Source organism: Trichoderma evansii, assembly GCF_050947405.1.
Source record: "Trichoderma evansii strain SZMC 28006 chromosome Unknown GGI43scaffold_3, whole genome shotgun sequence".
Lineage (NCBI taxonomy): Eukaryota > Fungi > Ascomycota > Sordariomycetes > Hypocreales > Hypocreaceae > Trichoderma > Trichoderma evansii.
In genome coordinates, this window is record NW_028145203.1 from 1075113 (window position 1) to 1089144 (window position 14032).

At 50.1% G+C, this 14032-nt stretch overlaps 4 protein-coding genes across 4 annotated transcripts; 2 read left to right on the forward strand and 2 right to left on the reverse strand.

The window, feature by feature from the left end:
- The first annotated feature begins 1318 nt into the window (after positions 1–1318).
- Positions 1319–7034, forward strand: GGI43DRAFT_244960 (uncharacterized protein). The gene is made up of 2 exons (XM_083200733.1): positions 1319–6784; positions 6847–7034. The coding sequence occupies exons 1-2, from the start codon at positions 1443–1445 to the stop codon at positions 6851–6853; spliced, it is 5349 nt and encodes a 1782-aa protein (XP_083064053.1). The 5' UTR covers positions 1319–1442; the 3' UTR covers positions 6854–7034.
- An 85-nt stretch (positions 7035–7119) lies between these two features.
- On the reverse strand, positions 7120–8142 carry GGI43DRAFT_396094 (ubiquinone biosynthesis protein COQ7-domain-containing protein). The gene is made up of 2 exons (XM_083204927.1): positions 7818–8142; positions 7120–7748 (listed from the first exon to the last, which is right to left on the reverse strand). The coding sequence occupies exons 1-2, from the start codon at positions 8013–8015 to the stop codon at positions 7215–7217; spliced, it is 732 nt and encodes a 243-aa protein (XP_083064054.1). The 5' UTR covers positions 8016–8142; the 3' UTR covers positions 7120–7214.
- Positions 8143–8267: 125 nt separating this feature from the next.
- On the forward strand, positions 8268–11030 carry GGI43DRAFT_244976 (uncharacterized protein). The gene is made up of 4 exons (XM_083200734.1): positions 8268–8827; positions 8994–9730; positions 9793–9929; positions 10005–11030. Exons 1-4 carry the CDS (start codon positions 8640–8642, stop codon positions 10752–10754), a joined length of 1812 nt encoding a protein of 603 aa, XP_083064055.1. The 5' UTR covers positions 8268–8639; the 3' UTR covers positions 10755–11030.
- Positions 11031–11078: 48 nt separating this feature from the next.
- On the reverse strand, positions 11079–13030 carry GGI43DRAFT_396096 (PLC-like phosphodiesterase). The gene is made up of 5 exons (XM_083204928.1): positions 12800–13030; positions 12493–12689; positions 12185–12367; positions 12019–12123; positions 11079–11935 (listed from the first exon to the last, which is right to left on the reverse strand). Exons 1-5 carry the CDS (start codon positions 12861–12863, stop codon positions 11306–11308), a joined length of 1179 nt encoding a protein of 392 aa, XP_083064056.1. The 5' UTR covers positions 12864–13030; the 3' UTR covers positions 11079–11305.
- Positions 13031–14032: the final 1002 nt, after the last annotated feature.

The following is a 14032-nucleotide window of genomic DNA, read 5'->3' on the forward strand; positions in this document are numbered from 1 at the left end:
CTCTTTCATACACAGTCAATGCCTAGCAACTTTTAAACGCTTGCTAGCCATCGAATACTTGGCATCACCTGCAATCTATCGCGCTAGCGTCATCCATTCTAGGGGAGACAGCTTCTTTGGAAGTAATCTCTTCGTTAAACTGAGCCGCGTTAAGAATGTCGCAGTTGAAATAAATAGTTATTTGGAACTGTCAACATGGAGAAGCAGGTGCAGTTATATATCACAGGGACTGGGCAGCGCGGCGAGCTACACTTACATGGAGAGATACATGGGATCTTGATTTCAGCCGTGATGTGCTTGAATCTTGGGAGAAGGTTGATTCTGATTCTTACACCTTACAAGTCGAGAAGAAACGAGTGAAAGGTGTGATCAACTCTCATGGCGATACCATTTGCCATTTGCATCTACCAGTTAGAATTATTGATCTAGTATCACTGCGACAGATATGCCAAGAGGGGATGGTGCAAGGAATTGCATAAATACTATGTAGTGATTCTGGGTTCATACTCAATTTGGTCTACGACTTGGAGTAGTACATGGGTATATACATGTATGCTTTCTGACAATTTCGTTCACTGAGGCCTTATAGAACGTGGCCGGGGAAGATGAAGAGTACACACTCCTTCAATGTCAATGACGTAAAGTGTATTGGCTGAGTAAATTTAATATACGAAGCCACATTTATTAAAATTCGAGAGAAACTGCTGTTCACTTGCACACTAAGTCAATAGTGATGTACAACATAGCAAGCGGAGACGTAAGCACAGGATATAAATGTAGTAGATGTAACAGATATAGGCATGTATAAATTGATAAGTAAAAATTGATAGAGGTAAAAGGAGGTATAGATGCCTCCTCTAAGCACGCTTGTTGTAATATAGAGATTCTATTATAATCTGCAGTCCCACTTACACTCATCTCCCTCGAATTGCGCAGCCAAGAATGTAAGTTTAAGGGGTGGCACCTGTAGCGGGCACACGTGCCCACTAGTGGGCAATTGGCGTACTGCTGTTTGGAGCCGGGCGTGGTGCTGAAGAATGCTAACGTATCTGCGAATGTACCTTAATCGATAACACCCTTTTGGCTCCTGGGCCACCAACTTTAACCAAGGAGGAGCTTGGTCATTCGGTCATTGTCACCACCTTCTCTGAAGGTTGCGCGAAAGTCAAACCATTCCCTTTCCCACGTGAATGAATCGCGGGTGCTTGAGGGATTGCCAATTATTTTTTTTGCTCTACAACATTCAATCCTGCACATCACATGCCTTGAAAGATATTCATCTTATCGACCCTTCAATGTGAAGGACAGCGCCTTTGGTGGTCCCTCCCTTTTCCGCCTCGGTCACTGCGGCAGCTGCGCAGTCGCGTGCAAAACCTCGAACCACGCTCGACAATTACCCTTTTCTTCTTGACATCGAACCGTAAACTATTGGCAAAATAATCATGACGAATGAACGTCCAGACGAGTCCGTCTCGCCAATGACGAGAACCCCCAATCATCCCTCCCCAGCAAACGTCGATGGGCAGTCTCAGTTCCAGCCACCCAAGTCGAACGATGGCCTGCTTGCTCCGACCCCCAATATATCACAACCACAAATTGGCGAACAAGAAGCCCCAGCAGAAGCCCCAACGGAAGCTAAAGACTACTGGAATGATGGAATGAGCCATCCTGATCCCTCGCCAATAGCTGCGGGAGAGAAGCCGGAGCCCGAGGCTCAAGAACCACCGCCACAGGAACAGCAGCCTGCACCCGCCAAAAGCATTCCGGAACCTTTACAACTGGATGGAGGGCGTAGCATTCAGTTTGTTCAGCCTGATTACCACGAGTCTCCCCTTCATCCTCCGGGATCGATCCCATTGGAAGAGCCAGATACACCACGCTCTCGAACGAGATTCATGTCCAAGATTAAAGCTTTTGCAGCCAATACAGGCTCGCAGACTCCGAAATCACTAAGCGGGCCAACTTTTCCAACTGAATTCGGTACACGATCATTTCCCAACTCTCCCACTGTGTCTAGAGTTACAACCCGAGTTCCAGAAGCCTTACACGAAGAGCAATCTGATGCCGATGCCGATGTTGAGACTGCAGATGAAGCTGCAATACCCGACGCTGTCAAGAAGAGCAAGAGAAAAAGTCGGCGCTTCAAGAAAGGCTCCATATCTAACTTTCCAAATCCGAGCCGGTTCCCAGCCGACTTGGACGCACTAAGTACATATGATCGCCTACTCAGACGCCGAGCAAGCATGCCTGATACGACGCAACATGACCATGCTGCATCCGATGGCGACATTCGTGACATTCCTAGACGTAAGCCATTTCGTAGAGGATACTCCTGGATGAATACTACTATGAGTCCTCCAGATGAAGAAGATATGGAAGACATGGAAAACTCTACTGCTGTTGGACGACGTACAGGTCATTTGCGCCGCATTACTGTCTTTGGCGGAGGAGGCTTGTCTGACGGAGATGCATTGACCCCTAGGAAGCACTTCTTCAACTCAGAAAGAGCAGAAAGGGCCTCCAGCTACGGTGTCAACAAATGGAAGCGAGTCAAAAGCACGCTGAAGCTCCTTCGGCAAAAGAAGGACGATCGGTTCGATTACTACAAATCTGCAGAACTCATGGCTGAGCTGAGAGCGGGTGCCCCTGCTGTTCTGATGCTTGCTAGTATGATTCAGCGAGACGAACACGGGAACAAAAGAATACCAGTTTTGCTGGAGCAACTGAAGCTCAAGATCAAGGACAGCTCGCCTATGCCGGATGATGACAAAGAGCGCCACTGGGTATTTACAATTGAACTGGAGTATGGCAGTGGCCCCAGTCGGATGCAATGGCTGGTCGTCCGAACCATCAAGGATATCTATAACCTGCATTTCCGGTACAAGTTTGCTCTTAATAACGATAAATACATGCTTGGACGTCTGGATCTTGGCGCTCGTCTTAAACAGCCCAAGTTCCCCTACTCAGCATTCCCATATCTTCGTGGTGCTCGCGAGAAAGGAGATGAAAGCGACGAAGATGACCAGGCTAGTGGCCACGGCGAAGAGACGGCTGCTGAGATGACGGCTGCTGAGGACCATGGCGAGGGACCGCATATGCATTCGAGAAAGAAGTCTCGCGGCACTTTCCTCGCAGGTATGAGACGAAGATCTACTGGGTTCACTGACGCCGGCGAATTGTCTACGGCCGAAGGTGCTGGCATTGATAAGGAGACTCGTAGACAGCGATACGTGGAAAAACAGAGGCGCATTCTCGAGAAGTATCTCTCCGAGATGATTCGATGGCTCATGTTTAGAGCTGACAGCAATCGCTTGTGCCGATTTCTCGAGCTGTCAGCTTTGGGAGTTCGTCTGGCCGCTGAAGGAAGCTACCATGGCAAAGAAGGCTTCCTTCATCTTCAAATGTCCAAAGGCCTCGACTTCCGTCGCGTCCTGCAGCCAGCCAAAGTCCTTGCTCGACACAGCCGGAAATGGTTTCTTGTCAGGCAGAGCTACATTGTGTGCGTTGAATCGCCGGAGAACATGAATATCTTTGATGTTTATCTTGTCGATACCAAATTCAGCATCGCTTCTAAGAGGAAGGCGCTGAAAAAGATTGGCTCCAAGAAAAAGAAGCCAGAGATCGATTTGAACATGGAGCATGAACAGTCTGCGGAGAAACACCACAGGCTTACAGTACGCACTTCGGACCGCAAAATCCGACTGTTCTCACGTTACCAGTCGGTGATGCGACAATTTGAAGATTCCATCAACGAAATGCTGAAACAGACGCCCTGGTATGAGAAGAAGAGGTTTGATAGCTTCGCCCCGGTTCGGTCTGGGGTATTTGCACAATGGCTGGTCGATGGTCGCGACTACATGTGGAATGTATCAAGAGCGATCAACATGGCGCGAGATGTCATCTACATTCACGATTGGTGGCTAAGCCCTGAGCTTTATATGCGTCGCCCTGCCTGCATTAGCCAGAAATGGCGGTTGGATCGACTGCTCCAGAAGAAGGCAAAAGAAGGCGTGAAGGTATTTGTGATTATCTATCGAAATGTGGAAGCTGCCGTTCCCATTGATTCTGAGTACACTAAATTCTCGCTTCTCAACCTCCATCCAAACATCTTTGTCCAGCGGTCTCCGAATCAATTCAAGAAGAATCAATTTTTCTTCGCGCACCACGAGAAAATCTGCATTGTTGATCACGATGTGGCATTCCTCGGTGGTATAGACCTCTGCTTTGGTCGCTGGGACAGCCCACAGCATCCGATTGTCGACGACAAGCCAACTGGATTTGAGCCATCCGAGATGCCCAAGGATTCTGAGCATGTACAGCTGTTTCCAGGAAAGGACTACTCAAACCCGAGAGTTCAGGACTTTTTCAATCTCAACGAACCATATGAAGAAATGTACGACCGGGGCAAGATTCCTAGAATGCCTTGGCACGATGTTTCCATGCAAGTCGTTGGGCAGCCCGCTCGAGATTTGACTCGCCATTTTGTCCAGCGATGGAACTATCTCCGCCGAGGCAGAAAGCCAACTAGGCCCCTGCCATTCCTGCTACCGCCTCCTGATGCGAAATTCGAGGATCTCGAGGCCCTTGGATTGACGGGTACTTGCGAAGTGCAGATGCTCCGGTCTGCATCCAATTGGTCGTTAGGAATAGACGAAACTGAGCATAGCATCCAGAATGCCTACATCCATTTGATCGAGGAGTCTGATCATTTTGTCTACATTGAGAATCAGTTCTTCATTACAAGCACCGAGGCTTACGGAACCAAGATTGTCAACCGCATTGGAGATGCTCTGGTTGAACGCATTATTCGTGCTCACCAAAATGACGAAGACTGGCGAGCCGTCATTGTTATACCTCTCATGCCGGGATTTCAAAATACCGTTGATGAGCAGGAAGGCACCAGTGTAAGACTGATTGTCATGTGTCAATATCGCAGTATCTGCCGCGGAGAGCACTCGATTTTTGGGCGTCTCCGCGCCGCGGGTATTGAACCCGAGGATTATATTAGCTTTTTCTCCCTTCGACAGTGGGGAGTCATGGGCAATGACGTCCTTGTCACCGAGCAGCTTTATATCCATGCTAAGACTATTGTCGTAGACGATCGAGTTGCACTGATAGGTTCTGCGAACATCAACGAACGGTCGTTGGTTGGTTATAGAGACTCTGAAGTGGCCGCTATCGTTCGTGATACCGACATGATATCGTCTACAATGGCGGGCAGGCCATATCAAGTTGGCCGATTTGCCCACACTCTTCGGATGAGGTTAATGCGAGAGCATCTTGGCCTTGATGTGGATGAAATTTTGGAACAAGAGCGAGAGGAAGAAATAAATGAAGCCCTCTTTGAACAAGACATGGACGCTATATACGAAGAAGGCGTGGCACCAGACGACGATGCGTCTAGCACCAGGTCTAGCGTGGCCAAGAGTCCACGGGCGCCCATAAACCCCCTTCGTTTGCCCAGTTTCAACCATGACCTTGACCTTGCGGCAGCGGAGGCTAGCCAAGACTTTGACGCTTCTTCGTCGAAAGGGAAAGAGACTGAGACCGACCCTCGTGTTACGGACAAGGAACATCAGCTAGATTTATCAGGGTACGGGCCTGATCACTGGAAGTCGGCAGAACAGCAAGGCGCTGACGAAGGCCGGGATTCTATCGTTGTCGAAGGCCGAGAGATTCTCTTGCACGATGGGAAGCGAGTTGCAGAGTCAGCCCAGCCTCCCTTGTCCCCTCCCTCTTCACGCCGTCAGCAGAATGCACACCAAGAGCCTGTTGATAAGCCTGTCACCCCTCTCGCACCCCCCTCCCCTATTAGCAAGGACGAGGCGGGCAAGAGTGATCTCTCAGGTCTGGCTACGAGTGCACCAGCTATTCCATTACCAGCACTAGATGATACTAACCTTGGAGGCCCTGCCTTCCACACCGATTCTAAAGCAAGCCGTCAATCCAACGGAGCTTTCCACCCGATGGCAGCAGATATCCAGCCTGCTTCCATTGATAAAGACTGTATGCGAGATCCATTGGATCCTACCTTTGTGGATGAAATTTGGAATCGGGCTGCGCGCAACAACACGGTGCTCTACCGGAGAGTATTCCGCTGCATGCCTGATTCGAAAGTTGGCACATGGGCTGAATACCGCGAATATATGGATTATAGTCAGAAATTCCGTGCCAGCATGGAGCCAAAATCTACCAGTGACGAGACTGAGCTTCGTCGTGATGAAACGACTATGAAACCGGAAGATCAGCCCAAGATCCAGCTGCCCGAGCCCGAAGGTGATGAAGCAAACGGGAAACCAGCTTCTCGTGGCAGCAGTGGAGAGGATCCAGCTCTTCGCTCCCCGCCAGTTGATGGAACGACAACAGAAAACCAAAGCTCGCTAGAGCCACCCTCGCCTGTTTATGCTCAAGGGGAGGTGCCGTTCCCCACAATGGACACTTCTTCTTCTTCGAAGCCGGTTTCGCGAAGCAAGAGCCGAGACCGTAGGCCAACTTTCTCCACGCTAGACAAGCCGTCATCCAAGGACACTAATGCTGCTCCTCCCCTGGCCCCGGCGACGGCGACGGCCACTGGCGGAACAGTCAAGCGCCGACGCCGAGCCACTACGAAGGGTAGCCGGCGTGGACTCTTGATTGAGGAGATGCCTACGCGTGGCGAGGCCGAGCAGCTTTTGAACTTGGTACAAGGAAACGTGGTCGAGTTCCCATATGACTGGCTACTTACAGAAGAGCACAACGGGAACTGGGGTTACCAAGTGGATGGAGTGGCGCCTATTGCCATTTAGTAAGTGTCATATCTTAATTATAACTGTACTTGAAATACCCAAAGCTAACCAAGAATTACAGCAATTAACCAATCGTTTTTCTCCTCATCATTTTTTGCTTTCTGGGCCGGCGCAAGGAGTCAAGCAAGGAGTCGGTGTTTTCCGATGCATTTACAACGGGATAGAGAAATTATTGCATACAACAGTGAAGGCGGTTCGTATAAGTCGAGGACTGGAAACTATTCAGCCCCAGCGTCGCCTTTTCTCTTTTTCTTTAGATCTTCAACAAAGCATGGCGACCTGCTTGAATTGATTTCGTATAAGTTACTCGTAATGAATTCACACATATATAATAATACACGGACATATATATATACGCTTTACATGCGTGCCACACCACGGCACGGTAAGTGTATCTTTAGATCATTCCTCAAAGTCCCCAGGCCTTGTTTAAACCTTTTCGCTCACCCATATCGCTCCACGGCAGCCAGCTCTGATGATGTTTGTAAGTAGCCAGTGGGGCTCTGCTTTTCTAGCATCATTTTCTACAGCGTGGTCCAGGTGCTCGAGCTCTTCGTCTCGTATTCTGCGTAGTGTGTCCACCAGCTGCTTGATCTCGCCACCAACATCGTATCCTTGCGCCTCCCAGCTGGAAATCATCTCCAAGATGGAGCGAATCTGTTCGTTGTAATGGTTCCCTATTTCAGTCTCGACAGCCTCAGTACAGGCCATGGCTGCCTCGCGGCCCATGATGGCGGTTGACCAGCCAAGGCCACTGGCGAGGACGGACCACAGCGGGTAGAGGGCCGTTGGGCGGACGCGGTGCTTGTGGATGAGGCTGTTGAAGGTTGAGAAGTGGACGGCTTCTTGGTCGTACATGTGAGCCATGAGGGGGCGGAGGTGAGGGTGCTTGCGGACGACGATGGGGGTTTGGGCGGAGTAAATGAGTGTTGCGGCGAGTTCGCCGGCTTGGTTCACTCGAAGCTGGAGGCTGGTTAGCCAGATTTGCCATGATTGTGTAGAGGATATGTTGTGGTGGGGAATAGTGCTTACAGCAGAGGAGAGAAAGTCGCGCTGCTCTTGAGTGAGAGGCTTGAGCTTCTTTGAAGAGCCTGAGCTTGAAGTCTCAGAGGTTGATGATGCCGTGGTGGGAGCTCGGAAGACGGCGCTGGTAGACAAAGGGTGAGTTGCAGGCAGAAGGCGTCTACCAATGGCACCAGCCTGTCTGGCGAGACATCTTGTTGGCGCCATTTTCAGCTGGGAGCAACTAGAAAGACTGAATATATGAAGATTGCCAGTCCGGGCTCATCAATCGCATTGCCCAGGCCGATTCCCGAATCACGGCATAGCGACTTTTAGAACTCGGCCCATGCAAGCATGACGCCGAATTGCCTACGGGACCTGTATGCGGTAGTGCTGCCGATTGGCCAGAGAGTCGTTGCTGCGGACAAACGCTTTTCCGCCACAGCGCCGGAGACCTGCCTACGGGGCGTCGCGTTAATCGCCGGGCTGAAGTGCAATAGCGAGCAGCTTTAGTGCTGGCGGCTCAGCGTTCTTCTTCCCTCCTTTGCTCTTCAGTTGTCGCCCATTCGCTGTGCTTAATCCCTCTTCCTCGCTGGTCCATCAGTTGCGACACACGGCAATTGAATTGACAAACAGATTCTCTCCTCTGATTTCTTTTCTTGTCCCTCCTGACACCGCCGTATACCATCCAACTACCGGCTCGAGACGAAAACCGCTGTCGCGTTTGCTCTTTTGGCCCCCCTCCTAATACTTGCGACATTGTTGGGCTTTTTCTCGCCACCGCTCTGCGAAGAACCCCCCTGAACAGCATATTTCGGCCATCGAGGATTGCATCTAAATTAGACCTCCATCATGGCTGACATTGACGACGAACTCCTGGCCCTCGCGGGCGGTGATTCGGATGATGAGGGATCCGTGGTCGCCAGCAGAGAGGCATCGGCGTCGCCGCCACCAGCCTCAGAAGACGAGACACCCAAATCACCAGAGACGAAATCAAAGCGGCGGTCAAAACAGGATGAGTCGGAAGATGAAGGCGAGGCGTAAGTGAATAGGCCCATCTCTTATTGTGCTGCCGAGCTGCTGGGGATACAGGAGAACAATAGCTTCATGGCCCTTCAGCTCTTGTTCACAATGGCAGCACGCCCCTTTCCATCGGTCACCATACAGTTATTAACATGCAACGTTTTCTGTTTCTCTCCTATCTAGATCCGATGCGCCTTCCCACAACTCTCTCGAATCAGCCTCGATGGATGAATCCGACTCCGATGCAGAACCTAGTCGCGGCGCAGGCCGCTCTGCTGCCATCGCAGGCCGTGGAGACGACGACAAGTACCCCGTTGACGGCATGTTCATCAGCGAGGCCGAAAAGGCTGAGATTATGGCCATGCGAGAAGTGGAGCGAGAGCAGATCATTGCGGATCGAGTCTCTGAGATAGAGCGTCAGCGACAAAACCGCCTTCTACGACAAATGGTCAACAACGTCGAGATTGAGGAGCGCAAGCAAGTCAAGAAGAAGCGCAGCGCTGATACGGCCGAACTCGAGGATGGCACACGCAAGGCCGTGAGGGCGAGGACGGGCAAGGGCGGCGAATCAGCCATTGATTCCTTCCGCAGGGCGCGCGCTGAGAAACAGAGACGACAGGAGGATCGGGAGAGACGGAGAGACGGATTATCGCCGCGTGGTCGCGAGTCAAGGGAGCCGGAGGAGAGTGACGATGATGAGTTTGGACAGACACATCGTTCGCCTGAGAAGGCTGCTTCCCGAGAGCTGCCGCCACCAGAGCTTCGCGATTTCGATAGGGTTCGCCTTGGTCGAAACGAGTTTGCGCAGGTTTGCTCTACTCCTGGCTTTGAAGCGGCTATCACGGGATGTTATATCCGTATCGCTCTCGGTGCCCATCCTGAAACAGGTGTCGAGCAGTACCGAATGGCTTTAATCAAGGGTATGGATCTCTATAATACTTGGACGTCGTTGCTTATCCCGCGTGCTAATTATGCTGTATAGGATTTACAACCAGCAGACCCTACGCTCTGAATGGCCCCCAGGGCTCATTTGTAACGGACCAATATGTCAAGGCTGCTCATGGCAAGGCTATTAAGGAGTTTCCCTTCATTGCAGCCTCCGGCGGTTCAATTTCAGAGGTAATATTTACATCTTTTTTAGCAAACCACCCCTTGGTCAGCAGATGGAGATGCTGACAATGTTTGACTCGACAGGGCGAACTGAATCGATACAAAGTAACTTGCCACAATGACGGCGTTACACTGCCTACCAAGGCCTTCCTCATGGACAAGATTGATGACATCAATGCGTTGATTAACCACAAGTGGACGAATGAGGAGATCAAGGCTAGGGTAGCGAAGCGCAATGAATTCCGAAAGCGATTTGACCCATCGGAACGCCAGCGGGTTGCTAATCTTCTCGAGGAGGCGATCCAAGACGGCGACGACCAAAAAGTGGAAGAGCTACAAGAGGAACTGGATAAGCTTGGCAGAGAGCGCCTCGCCTTCAAAACAAGCCTGGGGGCACCAAAGAATCCAGAGGCCACCAAGGCTTCATCAGAACAAGATAGGCTAGCGGAGCGTAACCGAGAGAACCGACGACTTAACCAAGAAGCAGTCAGAAAAGCCCAGCTGAAAGAAAAGGCCAAGGCTCGAGAAATCGAAATGGCCCTCAAGCGAGGAGAGGTGATTCAGGAAGACTACTCCCGACGACTTCGAACAAAGGCCAAGTTCGTTCACGACATCAACGAAAAAGTTGGAGAGAAGCCGGATGCTCCCAAGGACGGTGCGGGTGCAGGCACCAACGGAACTCAGAGCCCTGCAGCATCGCAGGCCCTGCCACACCTCGCGAAGCTGCAAGAGAAACACTACTCGGAGACTAAGGGATTGCCGACTATCCATAAGCCTATCATGGATGATGACGTGATTGGAGCACTGGATTTGGAGATTGATGTTGAAATCTGAGGCGCGCTTTCCCGTAAAGATATTCGGCGTATTTCTTCTTTGCTCTTTGACCTTTCTCGTATTCTTTATTTTTAGTCTACTATTTACTTTACTCTATCTTCTCTTCTACTCAATTAGACGTTGGCTGAAAATAGGAGAGAAGAGGGCGGCGGAAAAAATGAAAGACGGCATATTTGGAGTTGGACGGAATGGAATGATTACTTTTTAGCAAAATCATGGACTAAGCAAGGAGTGTTATGCACATGCATACATGAAAAAAGGATGATCTAGCCTTTCAGTGATGGCGTAAGGTATGTAGACGAGAGTAATGCAGATGATATCCCAAGAATCTCAAGGTATTCTGTCAATTGTATGATGATTCGATATTCTGTGCGGTATCTATATATATGTCTTGATTCTACTCAGTCTTTAAGGATGCAGAACAAAAAAAAAGGAGAAACGATAAAACAGTTCATCAACGCCCAGATCCAAACCCAAGCCAGTCCAATCCGCTTAAACAACAGAAGAGATGATAGTAAACAACAAAAGGACAAAGAAAATCACGCCATCATTTATACTTGGAAATTCCTAAAAAAGCTCACGTCAAACTTGTCCATCCTGCCTTGAAGCCGCCTGAGCCAGAAAAAGCTCGTGGCGAGGGCATTGGCGAGCAGCACACCGCAGGTGGTGCCAAGCTGGGACTTGAGAGAGCTCAGCATGGCGACACTGAGATTCTGGCTGCGCTTTCGAGAGACGGCGGTGGATGTGTTTGTGTTTGTGATGCCGTCGAGGTCATCTTCGACGCGAGAGCAGACTTGGAGGAAGAGCTGGGGGTTGTCGGTTATGACGCCGTCGATGAAGACGGTTGGCGACGGTGCTGATGATTTGCTGTCGTCAGATAGGGAGGAGAGAGAAGATGTAGAAGAAGAAGCAGAGAGGAGACCACCGCTCGACGCAATGTTCTTGCGGATACACCACTCCATCCACTTTTCGCTATTGACGGTCCAGGCAAAGACGGGGCGGCCGGCCCTCTTTGCGTCGCGGAGGAACCACCTGCCAAAGGGCCCGACGAGGAGGCCCTGGAACATGTTGAAGGCGAGGTTGGGGATGGGGAAGAAGTGGCGGGAGTAGAAGAGCGAGCTGGAGATGTGGGCGAGGGGGTAGCCGGGGAGGAATTCGAGGGCGGCTTTCATGAATGTGGCCTGGGATGGATGTGTTAGCTGTTTTGCTCTTGATATGCATATCATGGGTAAGGAGATGATATGAGATATGAGTGAGAACGTACGTTCCAACATCCGAGAATGAGGCGTTCGTCCCATGGAGTGGCTGATGAGACTTCTGTGAGAGCGCAGGCTATAGCATGGAGCAAAAGTTCAGGCTTGTCGTCAATCTGATAGATGTATGTATTAGTGAATGATCTTATCACCTGTCTTTTGGCGTGCTGTTCTCACCTTGATATCCAACAAGACCCAAATCTTTTCCGTCTCTGGTCCAGAGACGAGATACTCCAACAAGTCCACCAGTCTCGGCAGAGGCTCATGGGGCTGCTTGGTCGTCCGTAGGCTGGACAGATACGACCAGGTGCAGTCTTTGATGAGGAGGTCAACGCCGAAGCATCTCTTTAATGAGGGGTCCTAAGACGGTGTTAGTTTTTGTGATCTCATTTCATTCCGCTAGTTCCATTCGACTCAACCACTCATTCATATATAATGTATATAGAAATGAGCAGCATCGGATTTTATCAAATGAGACGACTTACATGTGAGAGTACAACGACGCCATCCTTGGAAAGATGCACATCCGTCTCTAGCGCATGAGCTCCGACCTCAACGGCAGCCCGGAAAGCCGCCATGCTGTTCTCTGGGAACGAGGCCTTGAATCCGCGGTGAGCGATGGTCTGCGGGATTCGCCGGGAGCCGTCACGGCGGGATGCTATGGCGGAGGCCCATGTTGCAGCTGTTTTATTTGATCGAGATTAGTCCATATGAAATGAATATGACGAAAATCATGATGGGTATGAGATGGAAATGGAGGACTGTTAATAATTAAAAAGGATCTATACATACCCTTTGGAACGGTGATGCCGCGGTGGAAAGGACTCATCAAGGGCTGCTTTTCCGCTGGACTCATTTTTGTTTCCAAAAAAAAAGATTTCTATCTCTTTTTGCGTCTAATTTTCTCCCTCTAGATTTTTTTATTCTGTACCGACAGTCGGAGAGATGGCAAAAAAGAAAGGTATTGGAGAAGAAAACCAAGAAGAGGCGGTGTTAGTAATAAAAGGCTGCTTGTGATTTCGTCACGCTGGCTGTTCTGTTTTGGAGAAGGGGGCGGATATAAGTGCTGCTGAACTCCGCAGTCCGCAGCTTTGCCTCGGTGTGTCGGTATGGAGTTTAGGCTGTGTACAGTATCAAGTAGTTATCTACAATAACAAAGAGTAAAAGAAGAAGAAAGAAGAAACGAGAAAAAAAGGGATGACTCTTTCTTACTTTTGTATCTCAATTTTTTTCTCTTCTCAGCTACAAACTACCTAGTACTCGCAACCACATCTACGTATCTTATCACAAAACAAGAAATGCTCCATCCTGTTAAGCTCAGACAAGACAAGGCCCCAAATCTCGCATAATGGAAAAAACATGAGGCCACACCGCAAGGCAGCCCAATCTATCAAATCAACCAGCCCTGTTCGGTTCATTTTTTTTGCATGACCCTCTTTCGCAAAGCCCCCCCTGAGCATGGCCCGGTGCCTTGCATGTCGCCACTTGATGATTTTTTTTTTTCTGTTGTTGGCGCAAACTTCGTCATATCAGGTTTTAAGACTATCTACGGCTAGCTTAGTGGTGGGTGATAAGCACCTTGTCCGGCGGGAAGTGTAAATCTAGAAGGTACCCACGTATGCTATTCGCTGCTGCTATCAATAGCATGGCGGCGCTTACAGGTACCGGCATTAACCTTTATGGTCCCATAACGCAGCAGTAACAGCATCGACTGATAACTCACTACTAGGTACCTAAATACTACTAAATGGCTCCATCAACGTTATCAATGACTCCCTGCCAGCATCGCCTCGCCTCACCTCAAATATCGGCTACTGTTACGTTACAGAATCTAGTCCAAACCAGCCAAAACTAAAATCGCCCTCTTCGGCAGCGCACGCGCATGCATCTCGCCCCTCTCTACAGCGGATAGAGCCCACTACGAGTCACCGATGCTTCCAGGCAAGCCCCGTGCCGCCATCCACAGGCTCCGCCTCAAGACCTGAAAAGGGTCCTTTTAGGTCCTCTCAACAATCGCCCTTGCGC

Bases quoted from the DNA above. Each gene is read 5' to 3' on its own strand.
- GGI43DRAFT_244976 (XM_083200734.1), top strand. From the start codon at position 8,640: ATGGCTGACATTGACGACGAACTCCTGGCCCTCGCGGGCGGTGATTCG. The intron at 8,828-8,993 runs GTAAGTGAATAG...TCTCCTATCTAG, and splicing joins TCGGAAGATGAAGGCGAGGC to ATCCGATGCGCCTTCCCACA. The intron at 9,731-9,792 runs GTATGGATCTCT...TATGCTGTATAG, and splicing joins CCGAATGGCTTTAATCAAGG to GATTTACAACCAGCAGACCC.
- GGI43DRAFT_396094 (XM_083204927.1), bottom strand. From the start codon at position 8,015: ATGGCGCCAACAAGATGTCTCGCCAGACAGGCTGGTGCCATTGGTAGA. The intron at 7,749-7,817 runs GTAAGCACTATT...ACCAGCCTCCAG, and splicing joins GCGACTTTCTCTCCTCTGCT to CTTCGAGTGAACCAAGCCGG.
- GGI43DRAFT_396096 (XM_083204928.1), bottom strand. From the start codon at position 12,863: ATGAGTCCAGCGGAAAAGCAGCCCTTGATGAGTCCTTTCCACCGCGGC. The intron at 12,124-12,184 runs GTGAGAACAGCA...TACATCTATCAG, and splicing joins GGGTCTTGTTGGATATCAAG to ATTGACGACAAGCCTGAACT. The intron at 11,936-12,018 runs GTACGTTCTCAC...CATCCATCCCAG, and splicing joins TCATTCTCGGATGTTGGAAC to GCCACATTCATGAAAGCCGC.
- GGI43DRAFT_244960 (XM_083200733.1), top strand. From the start codon at position 1,443: ATGACGAATGAACGTCCAGACGAGTCCGTCTCGCCAATGACGAGAACC.